This window comes from Panthera tigris, chromosome D2, assembly GCF_018350195.1.
Source record: "Panthera tigris isolate Pti1 chromosome D2, P.tigris_Pti1_mat1.1, whole genome shotgun sequence".
Classification (NCBI taxonomy): domain Eukaryota; kingdom Metazoa; phylum Chordata; class Mammalia; order Carnivora; family Felidae; genus Panthera; species Panthera tigris.
Window position 1 is genome coordinate 49367983 of NC_056670.1, and position 23375 is coordinate 49391357.

The 23375-nt window shown below is 37.9% G+C and overlaps 1 protein-coding gene across 5 annotated transcripts in view; it reads right to left on the minus strand.

Annotated features, from left to right (window-relative positions):
* BMS1 (BMS1 ribosome biogenesis factor) overlaps positions 1-23375 on the minus strand; it is a 93950-nt gene that overhangs the window by 23781 nt on the left and 46794 nt on the right. For 2 of the 5 annotated variants that reach the window (XM_042960222.1, XM_042960225.1), the window contains 12 exons: positions 21417-21626; positions 20274-20464; positions 18518-18597; positions 14521-14709; positions 13501-13643; positions 12637-12758; positions 12126-12319; positions 10441-10580; positions 8136-8902; positions 7611-7712; positions 6748-6905; positions 1480-1561 (listed from right to left, as the gene is read on the minus strand). In XM_042960222.1, the coding sequence (XP_042816156.1) occupies positions 1480-1561; positions 6748-6905; positions 7611-7712; positions 8136-8902; positions 10441-10580; positions 12126-12319; positions 12637-12758; positions 13501-13643; positions 14521-14709; positions 18518-18597; positions 20274-20464; positions 21417-21592 (2344 nt within the window). In that variant the 5' untranslated portion in view covers positions 21593-21626. Of the gene's footprint in view, positions 1-1479; positions 1562-6747; positions 6906-7610; positions 7713-8135; positions 8903-10440; positions 10581-12125; positions 12320-12636; positions 12759-13500; positions 13644-14520; positions 14710-18517; positions 18598-20273; positions 20465-21416; positions 21627-22536; positions 22699-22776; positions 23134-23176; positions 23348-23375 lie in introns of those variants that run through there. The other 3 variants (XM_007080070.3, XM_042960223.1, XM_042960224.1) reach the window with 3 other exon arrangements.

Sequence of the window (23375 nt, forward strand, 5' to 3'; positions counted from 1 at the left end):
GAACAATTTGGCTATTTCTTAAAAAATTAAACATACATCTGCCATATCCATTTAACCCACTGTGAGATATGTACTCAAGAGAAATCAAAGCAGTTGTTCATGCAAAAACTTGTGTAAGAATGTTCACAGTAGCTTTATTTGCAATAGCCAAAGCCCAGAAATAACTTAAATGTCCACCAACAGGTGAACAGATAAACTGTAGTGCATCATACAATGGAATATTACTCACTAATGAAAAGAAATTAAGTATTCAGCAATAAAAATGGATGGAGATGCAAGAGCATGAACATATCTCAAAATAATTATGCTGAGTAGAAGTTAGCCAGAAAAGGGTACATCCTGTATGATTCCATTTATATAAAATTCTAGAGGGTACAAATTACTGTATAGTGACAGAAAGCAGGTGAGTGGTTAAAAGCACTCAAACACACAAAAATGAAGGATAAATATCCTTTAAAGAATAATTTGCAAATCAGAAAAAAAAAATCTATCTATCTATCTATCTATCTAGATAGATAGATAGATAGATATATCCCATTAGAAAAGTGAGCAAAGAACACAAAGAATTCGCCGAAGAAATGCCATACCCAACACATCTGAAATAAATATTTTCATTTACTGGTAATCAAAAGAATGCCAGTTATAAATTTAAGAAACAATTTTCCTTTATCAAACTGCCAAAAATAACATTTTTTTATGCGTGGTATTCAATATTGAATGAAAGCAGTAAAATGTTAAGTACTAAGATACACTGCTTATGGGCACATAAGAACAACTTTCTGAAAAAGCTTTTGGCAGTTGTAGTCCATAAAAATCACTCAATAATTCTAAATTTTATGAATCTAACTTATGAAAATAAAAAATGTGATCCAAGAGTTATTTCAAGGTGGCCCAGTGTAGAGTTAATTATAATACAGGCGAAGTAAATTGCTTAAATGACAAACTGTGAACTGAATTAGGATATGATAGAATAAAATCGCAAACATGAAACCTTTGAAAAAATTTAACACAGTGTATATAAAGTAGAATTATAACTAGAAAATTTTTAAATTTATAAAAAACTAGAAGGAAAAAAATCTCAAAAAATTAATAAAGGTTTTTTTAACACAGGCGGAGATTATGGTATGACATGAACTTTGTATTCTAAATGTTCTACAATGTATACTACCTTCATCATTAAAAGAAAATGTTATTTGAGTACATTTTTCACACACACAAAAATCCATTTTTAACAAACACATGATAAAAGTTATGGAAAGCTTCCTACTTTTCTTCAAGGTCCATATCTAATAAGTCAGTTAACCAAGGGAAGAAAGTAAGATCATGATAAAAAGAGGAACCAGAATACTACCCATAAACTCCTCTGTCAGCATTCCCCAAAGCATTTCGCGTTTGCCTATTATTTCCGACTGTTAAAGATATGGAATAAAACAAAGTATAGATAACAGTCTTCTCTGAAGAATACTGTCCTTTACTTACCATCTTCTGCTAAGATCTTGGCTGCATCTTTATCATCTTCCCACTTCCCAGTCACAAAGCAATCTCTGATACTGTTCATGACCTTACACAAAAAAGAACACTTAGCTGACATGCTCCAATTACTCAACAAAACAAGTGCTATTAAGAAACAGTAGCAGGTGAAAACTTGCCTTTAAATACTTTTCAAGATACATTTTTTTGGAAATTCTCATTTCAAGTGGGTGAATGAGATAACCTTATCTTTGATGTAGATAGTATAACCACAGAGATAAAAACTTGCGTCTTAACATTAAACAATGGTTGAAGTGCTATTAGCCCACTGACCTCGTAAGTAAACAGATATTTACCAATGCAACTGATTTTCAAAGTTCATTAGTGTTCCTAAGGCAATGCAGTTAGATAGCATTTAGGAAGTTGGTCTTACTATTTGTTAATCCAGACTTATTATGGTTATTTGAAAATTCAACTCTTTGGCCAATGATAATATTCTGACGATGGCAAAATGTCTTATATGAGCACAATAGGGCAAAAAGTACTGATGAGGATCCCAGTCTCGGACCTGCTGGATCATCTAGTATATACATGTAGTAGATTCTGGGTACCCCTCTTAAATATAGTAAAGCCTTGTACATAACTCTCTGTTTCACAGGCTGTTTCCTGGGGAACCTAAGATAGCACATGTCATTTACTACCAAGGCTTCAAAAAGCACACTTATAGAAATCTTCAGACAGGTCCTGGCTTTCACCTCAATCACATTCTGGTCATGAATCATGTTTTTCATACACAACCTCACTCTCAAAGAGTAGCCCTGAGGCTAGCATGATTACAATGGATACAGAATCAAATTCGTTAGCGTTGGTGGTATAGTGGTGAGCACAGCTGCCTTCCAGAATCAAATTCGTTCATTTACTCATTCCTTCATGCCTATAATCACTCACAAAATATTTAAAGAAAATCTGCTCTGTGCTCAGAAGCTTTGCAGGGCACTGAAGGATGAAAAACTGTTAGAAGAAAATCCTTACTTAATGAAGATTAACAACTGACTTAGGGAAACCAAAGACTGAAAAATAATAAAAGAGACCTTTGGTGATAAAAGCACTAAACAAACTAAGAGTAGAAGGGAACTTCCTTCACCTGATCAAGAGCATCCATAAAAAAACCCCACAGCTAGCATCACACTAAATGGTGAAAACTGAGGGCTTTCCCCCTAAGATGAGAAGTAAGACAAGGATGTCTCCTCTGACCACTTCTATTCAACACTGTACTAGACGTTCTAGACCGGACAATTAGGCAAGAGACTGAAATAAATGCATCTAGTTTAGAAAGGAAAACTACCTCTACTCACAAATGATATGATCCCATATATAGCAAATCCTAAGGAATCCACTGAAAAACTATCAGAATAAATGAGTTCAGCAAGGTTGCAAAATACAAGATCAATATAACAACAATAAATTGTTTCTATACACCAGCAATGAGCAATCCAAAAATGAAATTGAGAGAATAGCTCCTTTTGCAATGGTATTGAAAACAATACTAGGAATAAATTCAACAAAAGAAGGTCAGAGCTTATACCCTGACAACTAAAAAATGTTCTTAAAAGAAATGAAAGAGCAGGGGTGCCTGGGTGGTTCAGTCAGTTAAGTGTCCGACTTTGGCTCAGGTCAAGATCTCATAGTTCATGAGGTTGAGCCACGTGTTGGGCTCTGTGCTGACAGCTTGGAGCCTGGAGCTTGCTTCAGATTCTGTGTCTCCCTCTCTCTCTCGCTCTCTGCCCCTCCCTGTTCACAATCTCTCTCTCTCAAAAATAAATAAACATTAAAAAAAAAAAAGAAATGAAATGAAATAAAAGAGGCAAATAAATGGAAAGGCAGCCCATGTTAATGTAACAGGAGACTGACTATTGTTAAGATATCAATACTATCCAAAGTGATCTACAGATTCAGTGCAATCCCTATTAGAATCCCAATTGGCTTCTTTGGAGAAATGGAAAAGCTGATTCAAAAATAAAGAAAACACAAAGGATCCAGAAAAGGCAAAACAATCTTAAAAAAGAAAAGTAAAGCTGGAGAACTCATGCTTTCCAATTTCAAAACTTACACAAAGCATTAGTAATCAAACAGTAAGGTACTGGCATAAAGAAAAATAGAAGTCAGTGAAATATAATTAAGAGTCCATAAATAAGCCCATGTATCCATGGTGAAGTGATTTACACTCAGGGTGCCAAGATAAGGCAATAGGGAAAGAATAGTTTTTTCAACAAATGGTGCTAGGACAATAGGATATCCACATGCAAGAGAATGAAGTTGAACTTTTCTCACACCAAATACTAACATTAACTTGAAATGGATCAATGACTTAAATATAAGAACTAAACTATAAAACTCTTAGATGAAAACATAGGAGTAAAGCTTCATGATCTTGCATTTGGCAACTTTTTTTTAGACAGGATACCAAACATAGAAACAACAGAAACATAAACAAGTTAACCCTCATCAAAATTTAAAACTCTGCACTTCAAAGGGCACAGAAAAGACAACCTACAGAATGGGAGAAAATATTTGTAAATCACATACCTGACAAGTTGAATATATAAACAACTCTTACAACTCAATGACAAAAAGACAATGCAATTTTTTAAATGGCCAAACAGTAAGAATAGACATTTCTTCAAATGGCTAGTAAGCACATGAAAAGATGCCTGGGATGCCCAGGTAGCTCAGTTGGTTAAGCATTCAATGACCGGTTTTGGCTCAGGTCATGATCTCATGGTTTGTGGGTTTGAGTCCCATGTCAGGCTGTGCGCTGACAGTGCAGAGCCTGCTTGGGATTCTCTCTCCCTCTCTCTCCCTTGTTCATGCTCTCTCTCTCAAAATAAATAAATAAACATTAAAAAAAAAAAAAAAAAAAAAAGATGTCCAGCACCATAAGCTATCAGGGAAAGGCAAATCAAAGCTGCAATGAGATACTACTTCACACCAATAGAATGGCTATAATAATTAAAAAAATATATATGCAGATAATAACAAGTGTTGGTGAGGATGTGAAAACTCAGAAGCCACACACACTGCTGGTGAGAATGTAAACCTACGTAGCTACTTTTGAAAAGAGAAATGGGGAAACATGAGGAAAACAACTTTGTTTTCAGTAATCATAGTAATAGTAATACATGTAATGTTATTCTGACACTGTTTTGTACATAGGTGGGGTAAAGCAAATTAGTAATTTTCTAATTTCATCATCTTCAAAGTCAAATGGAATTAATTCTCTAGTGAAAAAACAAAGATACACATGTAAGATAAAAGAGGTTAAATAAGAACTCTGCAGGTCTGCATCTGAATTGGATTCTCCTAGCTCTGGTCACTGAAAGGCCTAGAAACAATGACCAATCCATAGCAGTGTGTATTCCTATGCCTAGACTGTGATGCTGAGATGGCATTTTCCTCTAAAAGGAATCAGGACTTCTTATGGCTGCTTCCAAGTCTGGCATCAGAAGTGTACGAGACGATGCTGGAACACCTCATCAGATCAGGCAGAAACAAAGCAATCAAAGACTACTATCCCATACCCCAAAGATATGGGATAAATATGAAAGAGTATCAAAAAGGATAACAAGTTCAGTGGAAGGAAGCATTCAATGATATTAAATTCTATGAGCTGAAAATGATACTAAAAAACAAAGTCACTTTTGGAGAATCATTCTGAAAACTAACAAAAAGAATCAAATATTCATCCTGCTTGTATAGAAATGGGTAAGCAAATAGATGAGGGGAAGTTTCCCTTTAGCAGGGTATTCCAGCTAATAAATTAAAAGCAATTTGAACAGAATATCACTATTTTACATCCTTAATAAATTAATGGATCTAGCTAGGCATTGAGGCTCAACAGATTTTAAAATCGTAAGATGATTTTATGTGCCTCCTAAAAACAAACACCACGATCTATGGAGCAGTCTTGACAAAACAACAAAAATCAAACCTAAATCTAATCAAATTCTAGATGTGCTGTCCATAGGGTAGTTGTAACCACATGGTTATGTACATTCTAATTAATTAAGATTAAATAAAACTAAAATAAAATTAAAAACTTAGTTCTTCTGTCTCATTGGCTACGTTTAAAGGTCTTAACAGTCACAAGCAGCCACACTGGGCAGCTCAATGATGTACAGATCATTTCCATCATCACAGACAGTTCTATTGGTATTGTTCTGTACCATTTTATAGGAAATACAGAGAGGAGCCTCATAAAGTGTACTTAAGGATGTAATGCAATCCACAGAAACCAAAATATGAGAAACTCTACACATCAAACAGTTTCTTAAATGAATAAAATATAAGAGGAAAAAAAAAAAGAGATGTGTGCAGGGGATTTGCAGACTAAGAGACTGAAAAGGCATAGTGAGAAATAAACCAAAAAAATCTGATAAAACTAACTTATGGTGTTTATTAATGCAAACTTGAAGGATGAAATTATGAAGAAAAGAAGGAAATGATTATCATAAAAGTCACGGTTCCTTCTGCAGGACTATGATTGGGACAGACACATGGGTTACAGGTGTAACCTCATCTAATCCATTAATTTAGATGGTTGTTTTTATGTGATTTTCTATAATCTGTATGAAGTTTTACTTCAAAAAAAATTTACATAAAATCTCTTAAAGTGCCTAAGTGCTACTCAGTGAATTATATTAGGAATATGATAGTGATTGGGCCTCTCTTGAGAAGTGATATTTAAGCTAAACTGAATGATCAAAAGAAGCCAGCCTTAAGAACATCAGAACATTCCAGAAGAGAAAACTGAGGGTTTTCTAAGATGGGATTAAGCCTGTTAAGTTTGAGAACTTAATGAATTCCGGTGTAACTAAAGAATAGTGAACAGGGAAAGAAAATTTACCAGTGTCACGGATTTGTTTGCTTACAAATAGTAGAAATTATAAATGTTAACTCAGGGTCGTGAGGTATATCCTAGTTATAAAACACAAAATATTTCAAATATATGAAAACTTACGTACAATGCTTCAAAATAAAGATTAACACTACCATCCACATTTTCCTTTTCTCCATAACACATGCACATAGTCTACCTAAACCCAAAACACATTATTGCTTAGGATGCATAAAATAAGTAGTCCAATATCTGGGGGAATGTCCTATTATCTTACAAAAATGAGGAGCCAATAACAAATAGGCAATACTGAAATCACATAATCTTCTTTTAGAACAATTCCTTAGATGTCTCTTAAGTCAAACATATTACTTCAGCCTTACCTCCTCTAAATCCCAATCATGGGGCGCCTCCACATGAAATCTGGAGCAGTCCAAAGAATCAAGCTTGTGCTTACATTCTCTTGAAGGCTGGCTGACACGGAACAATCCTCCGAGTTCCTCCCTGGTATCACCATCTTCTTCTTCATTGTCCTCTGTCACTGAAGAGACACCATGACGAAAAAGTGAGAAGAAATCTTCACCCTAAAGGACTGAGGGTCCCTGTTTGTGGTAGGTATGGCGGTGCCCCTGAGTGCATCAGCTATAGGCAGAGAAAAGGCCAGGGAACTACTGCTCACAATGTCTGGAGGACTTAGGCCCTCCTGCAAGAAAGCAACAAAGAATCCAGTAAGGAGATAGAATATTGGGGGCAGGGAAACGAAAGGACACTTAAAGGCAAGCTTTTAACCAGCATAAAGCCATTCTCTTGAAGACTGCTGAGTCTCTAATCACCAACAGTACTTAGGCAAAACCTGAAGGGAAATCAGTACACACCAACCCTTTGATTCAATGCTCTGCTCCTATACACTCCTTTGGCATTGTTCTAACCACACAGTAACTGGTGACCACAATACAAAATGCACCACTTTGTTCTTTTCTGGCACTCAATTCTACCCAAAAAAAATCCCATGAAGGACCTTGTATAGAGGGTATAAAATGACATAATAGAGAGTACTCTCATCAACAGTTTTATGGCAAACCTGTGAGCTGATGATTAAAAACATCTGCCACATACAAACTATGACAGTCAGGGATATCATACGGATATCAAAAGGACCACCCAAATCCTTCAGTCAACTTCATCTCCTTTCCAGAAAATTGTCTAAGAAACTAAAACGTTTCTGGATCTGAACTAGAGCTCTTACCTGTCCCATAAATAAGCTTTCGAAGGTTTGGAGTTGCCTGTTGCTGCCTCAGAAAGGCCTCAGCTGCCTTTCTGGAAAGGTCTTCCTTCCACTTGAGAGCACCTGAAAGGACCAACACCAACATCAGTTAAGTCTGTTTATTTGTCCTCTCTGTATTCATCCTGAAATCCCATGAGGTGCAATATTTGAACAGTTAACAAAATCTCCAAAACAGCAGACTCCCAAATGTAGACATTCTTTTTTTAATTTTTTTAATGTTTATTTATTTTTGAGAGAGAGAGCTAGATCATGACAGGGGAAGGGCAAAGTGAGAGGGAGGCACAGAATCTGAAGCAGGCTCCAGGCTCTGAGCTGTCAGCACAGAGCCTGATACGGGGCTCAAACCCACACACCACTAGATCATGATCTGAGCCAAAGTCAGATACCCAACGGACTGAGCCACCCAGGTGCCCCTGTAGACGTTCTATTGGTAGAACATTTTCAGTGCCAAGTTTATACCAACAGCTACATTAAATTTAAGCACACCTGAAGTTTCTGTGGAATAGTTATTTTCTTCCTTGTAATCTTCTTCCTCTTTGAGTAAGTCTTCTACATCACTGGTCTCATCAATTAAGTTCTCTGACCCCAGTCTCTGACCACTGGCCACTTTAGAAGACTCTGGAAACTTTTTCTTAATAGCCTCTTCATTTTCTGAGTCCTCGTCCTCTGTACTGAGAGAGGAGCTTTCTTCAGTTTCATCCCCAGATGCAAATGCCTCTTCAGCTGTGCAATGACCTGAATCTGAAGTGGTGAGGGTTGCTTTTCTGATTGTCAAAGGATTCTCCAGGTTCAAACTGTCACTCAAACCATTAGTCTGTAAAAGTCCTGGTTTACCACGGTCTCCAACAACCCTAGATTCTAAACTATCCCTCTCTCCTGAAGTGGAATCCTCTTCTTCACTGCTTTCATCAGCTTCCTCTGCGTCTCCTTCTTCCTCTGAACTCCTCTCAAGGTCATCATCACTATCAGCAAATGCTGGCAAATCCACCTCATTGTCTTCTTCCATCTCCTCAAGTCTCTGCCGTTTGACACCTTTACCCACCATATACATTTTATTAGTCATTTCAGCATCTGCTTCCTCTTCCGATTCATCAGCACTAGAGCCATTTTCCAACCTGTCGCCTTCAGACATCTCTTCATCATCTTCTTCATCACTATCTCCAGACTCATCTTCCTCATCTCCAAAAATGGCTTTCCGACGCACTCGACCGGTTTCCAAATCTATCTGCCTTTCTTCTTTTGGCATCCAGTGTCTATATTACCAAGGAAACACAAAATAACTCAATTTGTACAATAACTGGCTACTCTAGGAATGGCAAGTCAATAATTATGCACAGAAATAGAAAATAATATCATGGAATGGTTATAAATAACACAGCATAGAAAGGAATGATTTGATAAAAACTAGAATATATGATATGCAAACTTATGCACAGTTCCCTAACACCTCTCTTCAAACGAACTTACAGAGAATCAAAAGGTAAACTTCAAAAACAAAAATTCTGGCATTAGGGAAAAAGTGCTCCAAAGGGAAGTGACTGTTTAATCAATCTTTTAGAAGACTGATATTTTTTTTTTTAAGTAAAAAAAAAAGTTATTTTTGAGAGAGAAAAGAGCATGAGTAGTAGAAGGGAAGAGACAGAAGCACATACAGAACCTGAAGCAGGCTCTAGGCTCTGAGCCATCAGCACAGAGCCCAATGCGGGGTTCAAACTCACAGAACCATGAGATCATGACCTGAGCCAAAGCCAGACACTTACCCAACTGAGCCATTCAGGCATCCCAAGACTGACCATTTTCAAGCTCAAAATAGATGGTCCTTAAATACTGACTCCAGATCCAAGGCAAGGAAAGTACAAAGTAAGCCTGGAACACATCCTATTGTGTCAAAAGCAGTGCTCAAAGGCTAACAGGGAAGTGCCAAAAGGACAGGAGACAGACTGAAGGGACCATATAGGCATGAAAAAAGAATGATAGCAATGGGATAATAACAAATGGAATTTTTTAAAAAGTCAATTAGTCAACAGTGTTATTAAATAAAAAGGTATAAGAGCTTCCTGTTAAAGAATGACAGCTAACGAATGTAAAAAGAATAACATATCAAGAATATTGTACTTACCTACCATGCTATACCATCTGCTAGTTAGAGCAGATGAATGTTTCCAAAAAATTTTCCATGGTTTGCATACATTTATAATAAATTCTAACCTAGATAATTTCAAACATTTTCAGACTGATTTTTTATTGGGAGTCATACATAAATCACTACAATAAAACCAGAACATTCACTATGTATAAGGTATACAAATTCCCAACCCAGACTGAAAATAATTCACATGAGCCAGATATTAGTGGATACGACCCAGAAGATAATATAAAACAATTTAAAGAAAACTTTTAGAGACAAGATATGTAGCTTCTCAACAGCCACCTGAACAAGCTTCCTTACTCTGCCTGTACTAGTATTTGGCCACTAAGAGAAAGCCAAGTGGCCTCAGGTCTCCTAAGAAACCAAAAGCAACCTACAGAAAACATTTTGTGACATCTGAGGAGTATTCTGGGTCTGCTAAAAACTGAATCTTGTATAATATTTCAAGAATACCTCCACGTAATGTCACATAACTGAAAAGCCCTCAGAAACATATGTACATATAAAGCAGAGCAAACAAAACAAAACCAGCTTGGAATGCATCCCACCAAAATGTATATTGATGGCAGAATTATGGGTGATATAATCTTATAATTATAGGTAACATATTTTTTATGAAAAACAGGAAAATGGTAAACTTACCCTTGATTATCTATATCCTCAGATCCCAGTGGTTTAGAATCAGAAAAAAGTGTCACTCTACTTGAAGCCATCTTGGCATCAATAGTGGAATGGGTAGAAATGAGGCTCTGTACCAGTTCGTGGGTGGGCCTCACCTCGTCCTGTCAAGGCCACCAAGAAAGGGAAAGTGAGGAATACACAAGGATTCTGAAGAGAGACACACTGGTTTCAATCAGTTTCTCAAAATTATCCTAAACATAGTTCCTAAAATCATTTCTTACTGCCTCAAAAATAAATAAAAAGATAAAAAATAAAGAAAATTCTTATAACCAAGTCTAAAATTGACCTCTGTCTTCATTAAACCTTTCCCAGTTCATGGAGTATACAACCTGATAACCTAAATACTTAGCTACACAAACCGTAAGTGCCAATGCTACAGAAAATATTTATTCTGGCCCAATAAAACCCCTCTGCAGAATAAAGAAATGAAAATCTGGAGTCCATTAAAAAAAATTCTGTCTTTTCATCCAAAATTTTCATCTCAAGGAATTTACTGCATAAAAAGATCCCTCCCAATAAGCAAAACTGCATAATCAAGGGTACTAAGTGAGGCAATGTTCAAACCAGGGGAATCTAGGGGTGATCCCCCGCCCCCCGCCACAGACTGCCAAGGGTTGGTTCAATAAACAAGGTTTATCCATACAGCAAAATATCACACAGCTCTAAAAAAAGACCAAAGCAGCTCTACAAATACTAACAGGGAACAATGGAATCACATATTCTTTGGTGCCCCCCCTAAAGTTGCAAAAGCATTTAAAGTTGAAGCCCACATAATATTACTTCTCTCTGTCTCACAGACACCCCTACACACAAAGACCATATATGTACACAAATACATGGTATTGACATGTAATACGTAATAACCTAAATATACATAATATAACCTAGATAAATAAATATATGTTTAGAGAGAAAAATAAAAAAAGAGAAAGACCAAAGAGAGCTAAAAAACATACTGCTATTATGCAGGCATACTCCAGAGATACTGTGGGTACAGTTCTAAACTACCACAATAAAATGAGTCAAATGAATTTTTTGGTTTTCCAGTGCATATAAGAGTTAATGTTTATACTATACTGTAGTCTATTAAGTGTGCAATAGTATTATGTTAAAAAAGCAATGTGCATACTTTAATTAAAAATATTGCTAAAAAACGCTAATCATTACTTGAGTTTTCAGTAAGCGATAATCACTTATCACAGATCACTGTAACAAACATAATAATGAAAACAATCGTTAGAATTGCCATAATGTGACACAGAGACACAAAGTGAGCAATGCTGTTGGAAAAAATGGCACCAACAGACTTGTTCGAAACAGGGTTGCCACAAACCTTCAATCTGTAAAAAAGGTAAATTTTTGGCAAAATGCAATAAAGCAAAGCACAATAAAATGAGGTATGCTTGTATAGAGAGACGGGAAGTACAAGTACAGACCGCATGCAATGTTCACACTAGAAGACCTAGGATCCCCTGTGTGTCTTGGCAACAGAATGGAGGACATGACTTTTACTTTCTCCTTGGTAAAACTACATCATCTGTATATTTACGATACGCATTGTGGTTTTTACCGTAATTACAAATAGAGATAAAAAAGCTTCAGTGTGTAAAAGCTGACTACATCACTTCCTGTGACTTTCCTCTCACCGATTCCTGGAAGCCATGGCTGCCACCAAGATCAACATAGACCGCATCTTTGTCATACAGCACACCACCAACTCCAGACAGCGGCGCATAAACCAACTTCTCTTTCTCATTTAAACAGCGCTTCTTTTGTTGTTCAGGAAGCGCACAGGGGTCTGGGAGGAAACTGACATCACTCACAGCAAAATCTCCTACACCTGGAAGACAGACACAGAAAGACGGCTTCAGCTATAGGCGTATCAACTGTTGGCAAAAATGGCCCACAGTTGGAAGGCTTCAACCACAAGGGTATCATCTGACACTGGTCCCGTGCCTCTCTAGCTAGCTGACACCATCAGAGCAGAGGGATTTGGTCAACTCAACACCTTTGTGAGCTGAGGCAGAGTCGGGTTAGTCTTAAAACGTCTAGCAATGTAGCTCTATCTTGCTTGGCCATTTTTCAGCTTTCCTGAGAAATGAAGCAAGCCATCCTAATGGTTCTACAAATACAGTATATTTTATAACAAAACGATACCTGGCATGTGAATTTGGCTTTTACTTTTCAAGTGTGCTCCTCTTAAATAACCATAAAGAGATACTTTTCGGTCACACTTGATATTTTTTCGAATATCTTCTGGGTTTGTCAAATCTTCCATCCTAGAAAAATAAAACCCAATCATACAGCAGAAATAAATGTCAAAGTTCTTGTACCTCCCTTCACATGTCAAAGATGGATCAAATTCACTAGTTCACTAAACATATTGTTTAGAAAATTATAGAAAATACAGAAAAAATGAAGCACAGTTCACCATCTACCAGAGGAAAAGAAGCAAACAAATGATTGTATTGCTCTTAGGCTTTATGTGATATACGTTCTGTGAATAAGACACCAGAAATGGGAAATAATGTGCAATAGGGGTCAAGAAGAGATTAGAACATATCCAGAAAACCCCTTCATGGAAGAAGATTAAGCTTTAACCCGAGTTTTTTGGTGTGCCTTGAATTCTGGCAAGTAGAGAAAAGGGATTCCAGGCTGAGAAGACAATTTGAAAAAAGGCATAAAGGAAAGAAAGCACAGGACACATCTGGGTGACTGGAGCACAATGATTCAAAGACAGTTATCACTGAAAATTAAGGTTCAAAAAGCAGGATAGGACCACACCTTATAGCCTTAAATGCTCCAAAATCCTCACATTTTTCTAAATGTTTCATATTTTACTCCTGAAGCCACAGCACCTTTTAGGTAATGATGCAAAGAAGTAGATCTCTTCCGCCAACTACAATGGCCCCTTACTATTAAAAAATAAGCACAAAGTAAGCTCTATTACTGCTCTTTTTCTAACCTTTGTAGCTTTGAAATATATGGGCCAGGAAGAAAAACTTCACATGTAGTTTTTACCTGTCTGCCAGGATATAGGGATGAGAGGTCTGCCACGTAAGAGGCCTAAACTTCATAACTGTAATAAAACGGCCCAGATTGTGAATTTCTTGGTTTTGATATTCTCCATGTACCATTCCAGAAAGGTAGAACAGCTTAGCACCCTAAACATTAAAAAAGCAAAAAATTAAATTTCAATTAAATTCTTGTCAATACTACATCAAAATAAAGATGTGTAAATAAGACGCAATCCTAAGGGAGACTTCTGGCATGCCACTTCTCAATGTTTCCTGAACTTCTCCGCCTCTTTCAGGACTCATCTTTAAGGCTTAGTACAGTCAGAACTGCAAATACATTCAAGACTGCTCTCCAGCCAAGCAGTGGTGTCTGGAGTATTGCATGGAGAGGGCAGTGAGGCTCCCAGACACATGAAAAATTCTATGACGCTGAGCCACAGCAGTATGCAGGGGAGGGTGGAGTGGCGATATGTATGCACTGTAGTTGCTGGTCCTATAATTAGGAGAAACTTCTGACAAACTCTTTTAAACAATCACAAATGTAAAATACTTAGAGCCAGATACTGCCTGGTGCTGGGGGGGGGCTACAGAGTAAAGGAGATACACCAAAAGATCTGAAATACAGACTATTTTGAGAAAAAATTGATATATAAGAACAGATATATAAAGGAAATTCCAAAGGTGAATCCTGAAGGATGTTTGTTAAGCTCTCCTATTCCTCCTATTTTTTTTTTTTTTTAAGATTATAGTGTTAGTATTCAAAAACTAATTCTCGGGGCGCCTGGGTGGCGCAGTCGGTTAAGCGTCCGACTTTAGCCAGGTCACGATCTCGCGGTCCGTGAGTTCGAGCCCCGCGTCAGGCTCTGGGCTGATGGCTCAGAGCCTGGAGCCTGTTTCTGATTCTGTGTCTCCCTCTCTCTCTGCCCCTCCCCCGTTCATGCTCTGTCTCTCTCTGTCCCAAAAATAAATAAATAAATAAAAAATTAAAAAAAAAAAAAAAAAAAAAAACTAATTCTCTTCCTACCGGGTAAACTTCTGTCCAGAACCGGTGTTTTAATCGCTTCTTTGTCTTCTTCAGTTGTTTATTATACTTAAAGGAATCTAAGTGAGTGAGAACACCCATAATTTTAGGAAAGCCATGTACTTGACAGATGTTTAGAAACTCAAATGTTTCCATTTCAAAACCAAAGCTGGCATCTATAAGCATCAGAACCTAAAAACAGAAAACACAATTACTCAAGGAAACTACCCAAAATAGACCATAAGCAAACTATGGTCCGTGGACAAAATCTGAGCCATGACCTATTTTATAACTAAAGTTTTATTGGAACACAGCCACATTAATGTATTTATGTATTGTCTACCCCTGTGTCTGTACTCCAACTACAAAGTAAGTAGTTGTAAGAGAAAGTATGACCCGCAAAACTTAAGATATTTACCATCTGGCCCTTTACAGAAAAAGTTTGCCAACTCCTATTCTAGACTAAATCAAAGCATTACTTAGGGATCATCATGACAGAGAAAATACTACCCTCTGACATTCCCCAAAAGGCAACCATGAGGCAATAACCACCACAATATAAATTTCCACTTCAAGAATTTGGATATATTAGAAATAACTCAGAAAAAGCTAGGTCTAACTTGCCCCTCACCTGGAAAATTCCTCACTTCAAGAAATAAAGTTTTGTGTAAGGTATTTTTAAGCCAAATAACAGGTCTCTAACAGGAAAACCAAATAACAGATCTCTGACATCCAGAAAATGGGACAAAGTGGTAATCAATGAAAAATAGCAAAAATATAAGAAAATCAAACATTTTTGTTTCAGTCTTCTAACAGAGGGAAAAAAAAAGTTGCTGGGAGATATACAGTAGGAAAACTCTTCTATGTTAATTTGTAACATGCAATTGCTCAGACACTAAAAAAAGCTTCCAGTTTAGAATTAATCCAAAAATAGTAAAGTTATGAATGCTAAGAAAATAGAAGCATATAAGACAATCTTTAAAATTTTGACTCTTCTGGGGCACCTGGGTGGCTCAGTCAGTTAAGTACCTGACTCTTGATTTTGGCTCAGGTCATGATCTTACAGTTTGTGAGTTCGAGCCCCATGTTGGGCTCTGTACTGGCAGTGTGGAGCCTGCTTGGGATTCTCTGTCTCCCTTACTCTCTGCCCCTCCCCTGCTGGCTCTCTCTTAAAAACAAATATACATTAAAAAATAATAATAAAATTTTGACTCTTCAAACATGCAAAATAACTTCAGAGCTGATTCTTCTAGAAGAAACTTCCAGTTTTAACAACATATTAAAGACATCTCTGTTCTCACCTTTTTGTAGCTAATTCAAAAAACTACACACACAAAACCAGAAAAACTTATCTTTGGTTAAATTAAGGAACAGTCATAAAAGCACAAGATACATGAAGGTGGGCCACCAAGCACTACAAGAAAATGCAGCCGCCACTGCACACCGCAGGCCAAGCTGGCGCAGTTCTTCCTCACCACTGGACCAGGCTGAAGGTGAGTGAGCCTGCAGTGGAGTATCACCACACCCCATCTGACATCAAAGCGTGCCAAGGGGCAAGTGGTTCGTTGTAGAATCACAAGAATAGGTAGCAAACAGTCCTTTAGCGGACAATCTTGTCAACTAAAGATAAATGAAGCCTGTATTATTCCTTCAATGCACACACGTGCACATATACATAAATCCAGGTACTGTATGTGTCTTTGCTGGGACTTAGGAGGCTTTATGACAGACAACCCAGAGCAGAGCGATCAACATAAGACAAGTTAAGTAAATTATGGTACATACAACGAAATACTTAAAAAGAATGAAGTTGAGCTATAGTACTTACATACCTTTAAGACACATTAAATGAAAAAAAGCAAAGTACAGAACAGTGTATATAATAAACAGTGTGTGCTTTAAAAGGGTTGTATGTATATTTCCATACATATCTAGAAGAATACTGCTTTGAGGGAAACTGAGAGACCAGGGGTCAGAGCAGGAAAAACACGCATTGTACCCTGTAGTATAGTTTGAATATTTACCAAATACATGGGTTCCTAAATCTTAAAAAAAGATGTATATGAAAAATATCTTTCTTAACATGTGTATGCTTTTTGTACTTAGATATTTGGTATATTTTACACAAAAAACAAACTAATGGAAAAAAAACAAACAAAAAACAATGACTTATACATGAATCTACCTTAATCATTTCAAAAACACAAGATTTAATATGTTTATACTATTTTTTACTGACAATAACACTTATTTTTATTAATAGTAGCATTATATTAATAGTAGCATTCAAAATTTGAATGGTATTTAGTTTTCTGATATTATAATGGCACAGCTATAACATTCACATTAAATTACTTTTTATTTTCTATTTTAGAAGACTTCTTAGGCCAAAGGATAAAACCTGTAGCTCTTGGTCACCAAGCAGCTTTCCAGAAATTGTTGAACCAAAAACAAACAAAAAGAGGCCTCTGTTACCCCAATCTTCCTAATCAATATGGCCTTACATTTTTTTTAATTGGATTTATTTTTGTTAATTTAAAATGTAACTAGGAACACTTGGTTGGGCGTCCAACTCTGGATTTCAGCTCAAGTCATGATTTCACGGTTCGTGGGTTTAAGCCCTGCATCGGGCTCTGCGCTGACAGCTCGGAGCCGGCTTAGGATTCTCTCTCTCTCTCTCTCTCTCTCTCTCTCTCTCTGCCCTTCCCCTGCTCATGCTTGCTCTCTCTCTCTCTCAAAATAAATAAGTAATCTTAAAAAAAAAGTTAATGAACATTACCACTAAATGTAATCAAAGCTACACAATTTCCATGTGCTGCATACTATCTAGATTTTTTATTATAAATTCTGACAACTTCTCAAAGGCAACTCATGTACTTATTTTGTCACAATCATTAAGAATGGAGGTTCTGGGGGCACCTGGGTGGCTGAGTCAATTAAGCGTCTGACTCTTGATTTCAGCTCAGATCATGATCTCACAGTTCATGGGTTCAAGCCCTGCATCAGGCTCTGTGCTCACAGCTCGGAGCCTGCTTAGGATTCTCTCTCTCCATCTCTCTTCGCCCCTCCCCTGATCATGCTTGCTCTCTCTCTCTCAAAATAAATAAATAAACTTCAAAGAAAAAGTACTTAATGAACATTACCATTAAATGCAATCAAAGCTACACAATTTCCATATGCTGCATACTGTCTAGATTTTTTATCATAAATTCTGACAACTTCTCCAAGGCAACTCATGTACTTATTTTGTCATAATCATTAAGAATGGAGGTTCTGGGGGCACCTGGGTGGCTCAGTCAATTAAGCATCTGACTCTTGATTTCAGCTCAGGTCATGATCTCATGGTTTGTGGTTTCGAGCCCTGTGTCGGGCTCTGTGCTGACAGTGCAGAGCCTGCTTAGGATTCTCTCTCTCCCTCTCTCTCTGCCCCACTCCCAACTCACTTGTGCGTGCTCTCTCTCTCTCTCTCTCTCAAAATAAATTTAAAAAAAACTAAAAAGAAAAAAGAACAAAGGTTATGGCACCATCAAGAGCAGAGTCCCCATCCTCAGACAAACTACCTAACTTCTAGGACCTCCATTTCATCCTATGTAAACTAGAGAAAATACCTACTTACCTCCAGGGCCTACTGGGGGATTAGATGAGCTAAATTTCTAGAAAGGTGTTAGCACAGTGCCTCATAAGAGTCCAAGAAATAGTATTTACTATTATATATTTGTATGCCAGTATGTCTATCTGTATAGCTTAATTAGCAATGATCATTACACGTTTTCTCTGTAATTTGCTTTTAGATTTGAGAATACATTTCAATGTGCATATTCCATTTTTATTATAACAATATCATCATCATCAATTCAAACACATCTATGGTATCCCTGATTAGACTCATCATTCCTTTAATAATCATAAGCCTTTCTTTCCTTCAACATAAGATATAAAATAATCTACCACACTGCTGTTAAGTCCTCCTCAGAAATTCAGACTGTCCCTACTGACTTACCAAATCTGCCACTTTAGCCAGATCAATCATCATATTAATGTCACACCCACATTCAATGATGGTAAGTCTGCGCTTTTTACCTATAAAAAACAAAAAGTTTCCTTCTAAAAAAATCTTGGAAAAATGTAGCTATTAACGCTAATTACTATTTTAAATTGGGTCCAGTAAAGTACCATACACATGTACAGAAAGTATGCCAGAAGTTCAATTTTATAAGAGAAAACTAATAAATTCCATCTTCGTTTTCTTGCTATCTATATTCTTTAATTATAAATAATACCAAAAGTCTATGTACAAGAATAAAGTGCTCAAATAGGGAAAATTCTGACTGGAATGGACAGACAAGAAAGCTTCATGCTGACCGTGATCCTGCTGTTCAGTAGCAGGCCAACATTTCGTTCTTTATCAAAGTTTCCCATGTTCTCGCTATAGCTAAAAACATCCTCAAACCCAACGTAACAGAATCTTCATGGAACAATCGTTATTTCTAAATTAAAAGAAATCAGTCTGCTACTCTTGATCTCAGAGTCAGGAGTTTGAGCCCCAAGTTGGAGTTAGAGATTACTTAAAAAAAAAAAATTAGGGTGTCTGGGTAGCTCAATTATGAAGCATCTGATTTCAGCTCAGGTCATGACCTCACAGTTTGTGAGTTCAAGCCCTGCTGTAGGTGAGCACGAGCCCCACATCGGATGAGCACAAGCCCAGCTTCAGGTGAGCTTGAGCCTTGCTTCAGGTGAGCTCGAACCCCACTTCTAGTAAACACGAGCCCCACTCTGGGTGAGCCCTTCTCCTCTCTCTCACTATCCCTTGTGGGATTCTCTCCCCCTGCCTGTCTCTCTCTCTCTGCACCTCACTCACTTGTGCCCTCTTTCTCTCTCAAAAAGAAAAAAAATTAAAAAAAAAAAAAAAATGGGGCACCTGGCTGATTTAGCCAGAGCATGCAACTCTTGATCTCAGAGTCATGAGTTCAAGCCCCACAATGGGGGTAGAGTTTACTTAAAACAAAAACAAAAACAAAAACAAAACAAACAAAAAAAACAGTAAGAAAGAAAAAAAAAAATCAGTTAAAATGATAGAAATGCCTTTAAGATAAAGAAAAGTCTCAATCCAACTACATTACTGCTACAGTAAGAATTTCAGAAGCACCTAGCTGGCTCAGTAGGTGGAGTGTGCGACTCTTGATCTCAGGGTTGTGAGTTTGAGCCCCATGTTGGGTAAAGAGATTACTTAAAAATAAAATCTTTTTTTTTTTTTTTTAAATAAAATCTTTAAAACACCAACACCACCACCAACAAAGAAATCTTAGATTCTTCCACTGACATTTTGGGAATGTGTTTCACTTTCCCTCAAACAGAAATGTCACCATCTCCCAGAGCAGGCAGATTCTCACAGAAAAAGAGAGGAAAACTCCCTCACTTCCATAACAATGTGGCTTCATGAGGGCGAGTAGGTATGCCTGACATACTAGAGATACTCACTCCCTGTTAAAAGAAGGTGGTCACCGGGACCAACCCAGGGTGCCCAGGCCTGCCAAACCTTTCATAGATAGCAAATCCATGTAGCAGTGAGAATAGGGTATACATCTACATCGTTATTATTTTTGGGAATCTATCCTTTTCTGAAGCTACAGCCAACTCAGCACAAGAGAGGTAATATGAAGTGACAATATTACTTTAACATTTAGAAATGTTCAACAAAGCCAAGCCTGTCCCTCAGACAACATATGCCATATCAATCTGGGGTAGCATGCTCCTACCTGACACGATCGTAACAGGGCCTCTGATCTCTGTCAGTTTCTGCCTAGTGAAGTTCCGAATTAGGCACTGGATCAAAGTGCTCTTTCCAACTTTTGGAGGCCCCATCACCACTACCACTATTGGTGGGGGCTCTAATGGAGTTCGATCAACCACCGGAATGTGATGCTTTTTGGTCTTCAAATCCTGAGTCCTATTTGTAACAAGAAAAAAAAAAAAAGTAAATCCACTTTCAAAATATGAAGGACATCATCCTTATAAATAAAGATTTTTAAAAAGACAGCAGAACAGACAACATGGATACAACTAATTGGTTAACTTCTAGGCCCAATCCAAATGACCCCTTCAGTAAATACACAACAAACTGACTTCGACAATACAAAGTACTGAAAACTACACACAACTTAAATCTAATTGTTTTACTAGATGACTGTAATAGTTTAAAAAAAAAAAAAAAGGTAAACATGCAGGCAGAAGATCCAAATGAATAGCAGCAGAGGCTTTCAAGTTAAATTTGGCTCTCCTATAAGGAGAATTTAATTCAGCAATGTTTAAAGTACACTGCCTCGCATATAATAAGGACTCATTAAATAAAGCTACTCATTACTATGAGTTATATGAAACAAATTCAGAAAAAAACACAAGCACACCTATTACTACAGAACAAACAAATTCTATAAAGAAAAACTCAGAAGCTTTTCTCTTGGGCCAAAAAAAAGCCAATCAACAGGCTGACACTGGAGGCAAAGTGACTTCCACAGGGAAGACTACATGTTCCCATTTTAGTAAAAGGAATATCGCATGTATCTTCATGTCCTTCAAAGTTGTTACAGACTCAGGAATCCAAGCATCATCTGGGGAGGTGCCTTGGTGGCTCAGTCGGTTAAGTGTCCGACTCTTGGTTTCGGCTCAGGTCATGATCTCACAGCGTTGTGGGTTCGAGCCCCACATCAGGTTCTGCCCTGGCAGTGTGGGGCCAGCTTGGGATTCTCTCTCTCTCTCTCTCTCTCTCTCTCTCTCTCTCTCTCTGCCCCTCCCTCACTTGTGCTGTCTCTGTCTCTCTCAATATAAATAAATAAAACCTTAAAAATAAATAAAAATAAAAAGGATAAATGGAACAACAGCTAGATCCCAGCTAAACATACCTGTGAAAAGATCGAGCCATCCGCACAGCAGACTGTACTGCAAAGGCTTTGGGGTTTCTCTTCCGGGCATCTTCCTCATCTCCAATTTGGAGATCCTGCAGATGCCGTTTCTTCTTCTTCTCAGCTTTGGGCCCACTGTTTTTCTTTCTGTGTTTCTTCTGGTCCTTAGTCTCCATAGTGGCTTTTTACCAATTCACAAGTAACTCTAACCTACATTGATGAGGCAGGGATGGGGGAAGCATTTTACAATCCAGACAACACCCAAGGAAAAAGAGTAAATTTCATTTATTTCTTTAGGAAGAAATATGTGTTCACACAGGATAGAAACTGCTTAATACTATCCCTAATTTCATTTCTCTGTTATGCTAGAATTAGATCTGTTAGTTACTTCTGCTTAAATTACTTTTTATTCATCTTAAGTGTCTATATCAGCACTGCCCATTTCTTCAATGATGCAAATACTCCATTATATCTATACTTCCACAGTGGCCACTAACCACATGTGGCTTTGAGAATTTAAAATGTATCCAGTAAAACTGAAACACTGAAATTGTATATAATTTTAGTTAATTCCATTCTAAATTTAAAATGCCGTATGTGACTAGTAGTTACCATACTGGACAGCTCAGCACCTAATATCAATTGGACTAATGAAGTGGTTTCCAAGCTTAAAGTATTTTGAAGACATTTTTCTTTTTAAAACTTAAAGCATTTTAATGAACCTCCAACATGATAGCAGTGTTACTTTCTAGTACCTGTTGACACTGTAAAATTTTTAAATTATAATAATCACGTATATACATTTAAACAAAAACAGTAACATCTACATGTGTAAGATATGGCTGGTTGTGGAGGATGCCTGGAGACCACACGGATTTGCAGAAACTCTTACAAAGATTTCTGAGCATCCCGGAATTCATGGCCCATTAATGAGAACCACCGGATTTGGTGAGCTTTTTAAGGAAACCAGGCTGTATACAATCTGAGCGCTTGGTTAATTAAAACAAAACAAAAAGTCTCTTCACTCAGTTAAGGCACTGAATTAATTTCAGCTCAATAAATACTCGTGTCTGCCTATGATGTACGAGGCATTTTGCCAGGAGGGGACTACAGCTGTTACCTGACTAGCAAAGGAAATCCAAACCACTATCTTCCATGCCACACATTAAGGGCGAAGTCAGAAGGCTGCACTTAGGCGATCAGAGATTTCCCACGGGCACGCACCAGCGCAAACAGAAAGTCCACGTATATACCAGCATAACGTCAAGAAACACTACCCAGGAGTGAGGGGAGCCGAGTTCAGGGAACGCTTTGAAACTAAACAGATATGTGATTTCGGGGCATTATTTTTCTTCTCTACCTTGTTTTGGTCCCGAACTTGTACTGACACTTTTCGCACTTTCAGGACGGGGTGGGGGGAGGCGGAGAGGGATGGGAAAAGCACAACTGGGAATCAACAGATGTAGCTCAGGTCTGAGCCACCTGCTAGGATTACCCCGCCAAGAAAAAAACTTCTCACTTCTCCCTGTCACCTCCCCACCCTGTGCCGACTCTCCGCACGAATTCATTCAGCCATTCCCAACGACCTCGCAGCAAGTCTCCGGCAGGTACGACGTGTGACTCTCCACCTGAGCGCCTGAGGCGCTCTTTGGGGGCAAAGACTGTCCTGAAGGACCTCGTCAAGTGCGACTAGCAAAGCTCTTAGAACCCCAGGTCCCGGGACCCCACCACCGCCGCCTCCCCTAACCCGCGGCCGTTACCGGCTTCACAACTGCTTCTTCTCAAGTCCGCATGGACAGCGCCGGAAACGGAAATGCGCCCTACGCGCGGACTAAACACGCCGGCAGGAAACAGAGAGGCAAAAGAAAGAGACCGACGCAAGGGCGAGTCTGGGAAAAGCCTGAAGGAAGGCTCCTGATTGGCTGAGGAGGGGCGCAGGAGACGACTGCGCGCTGCGAT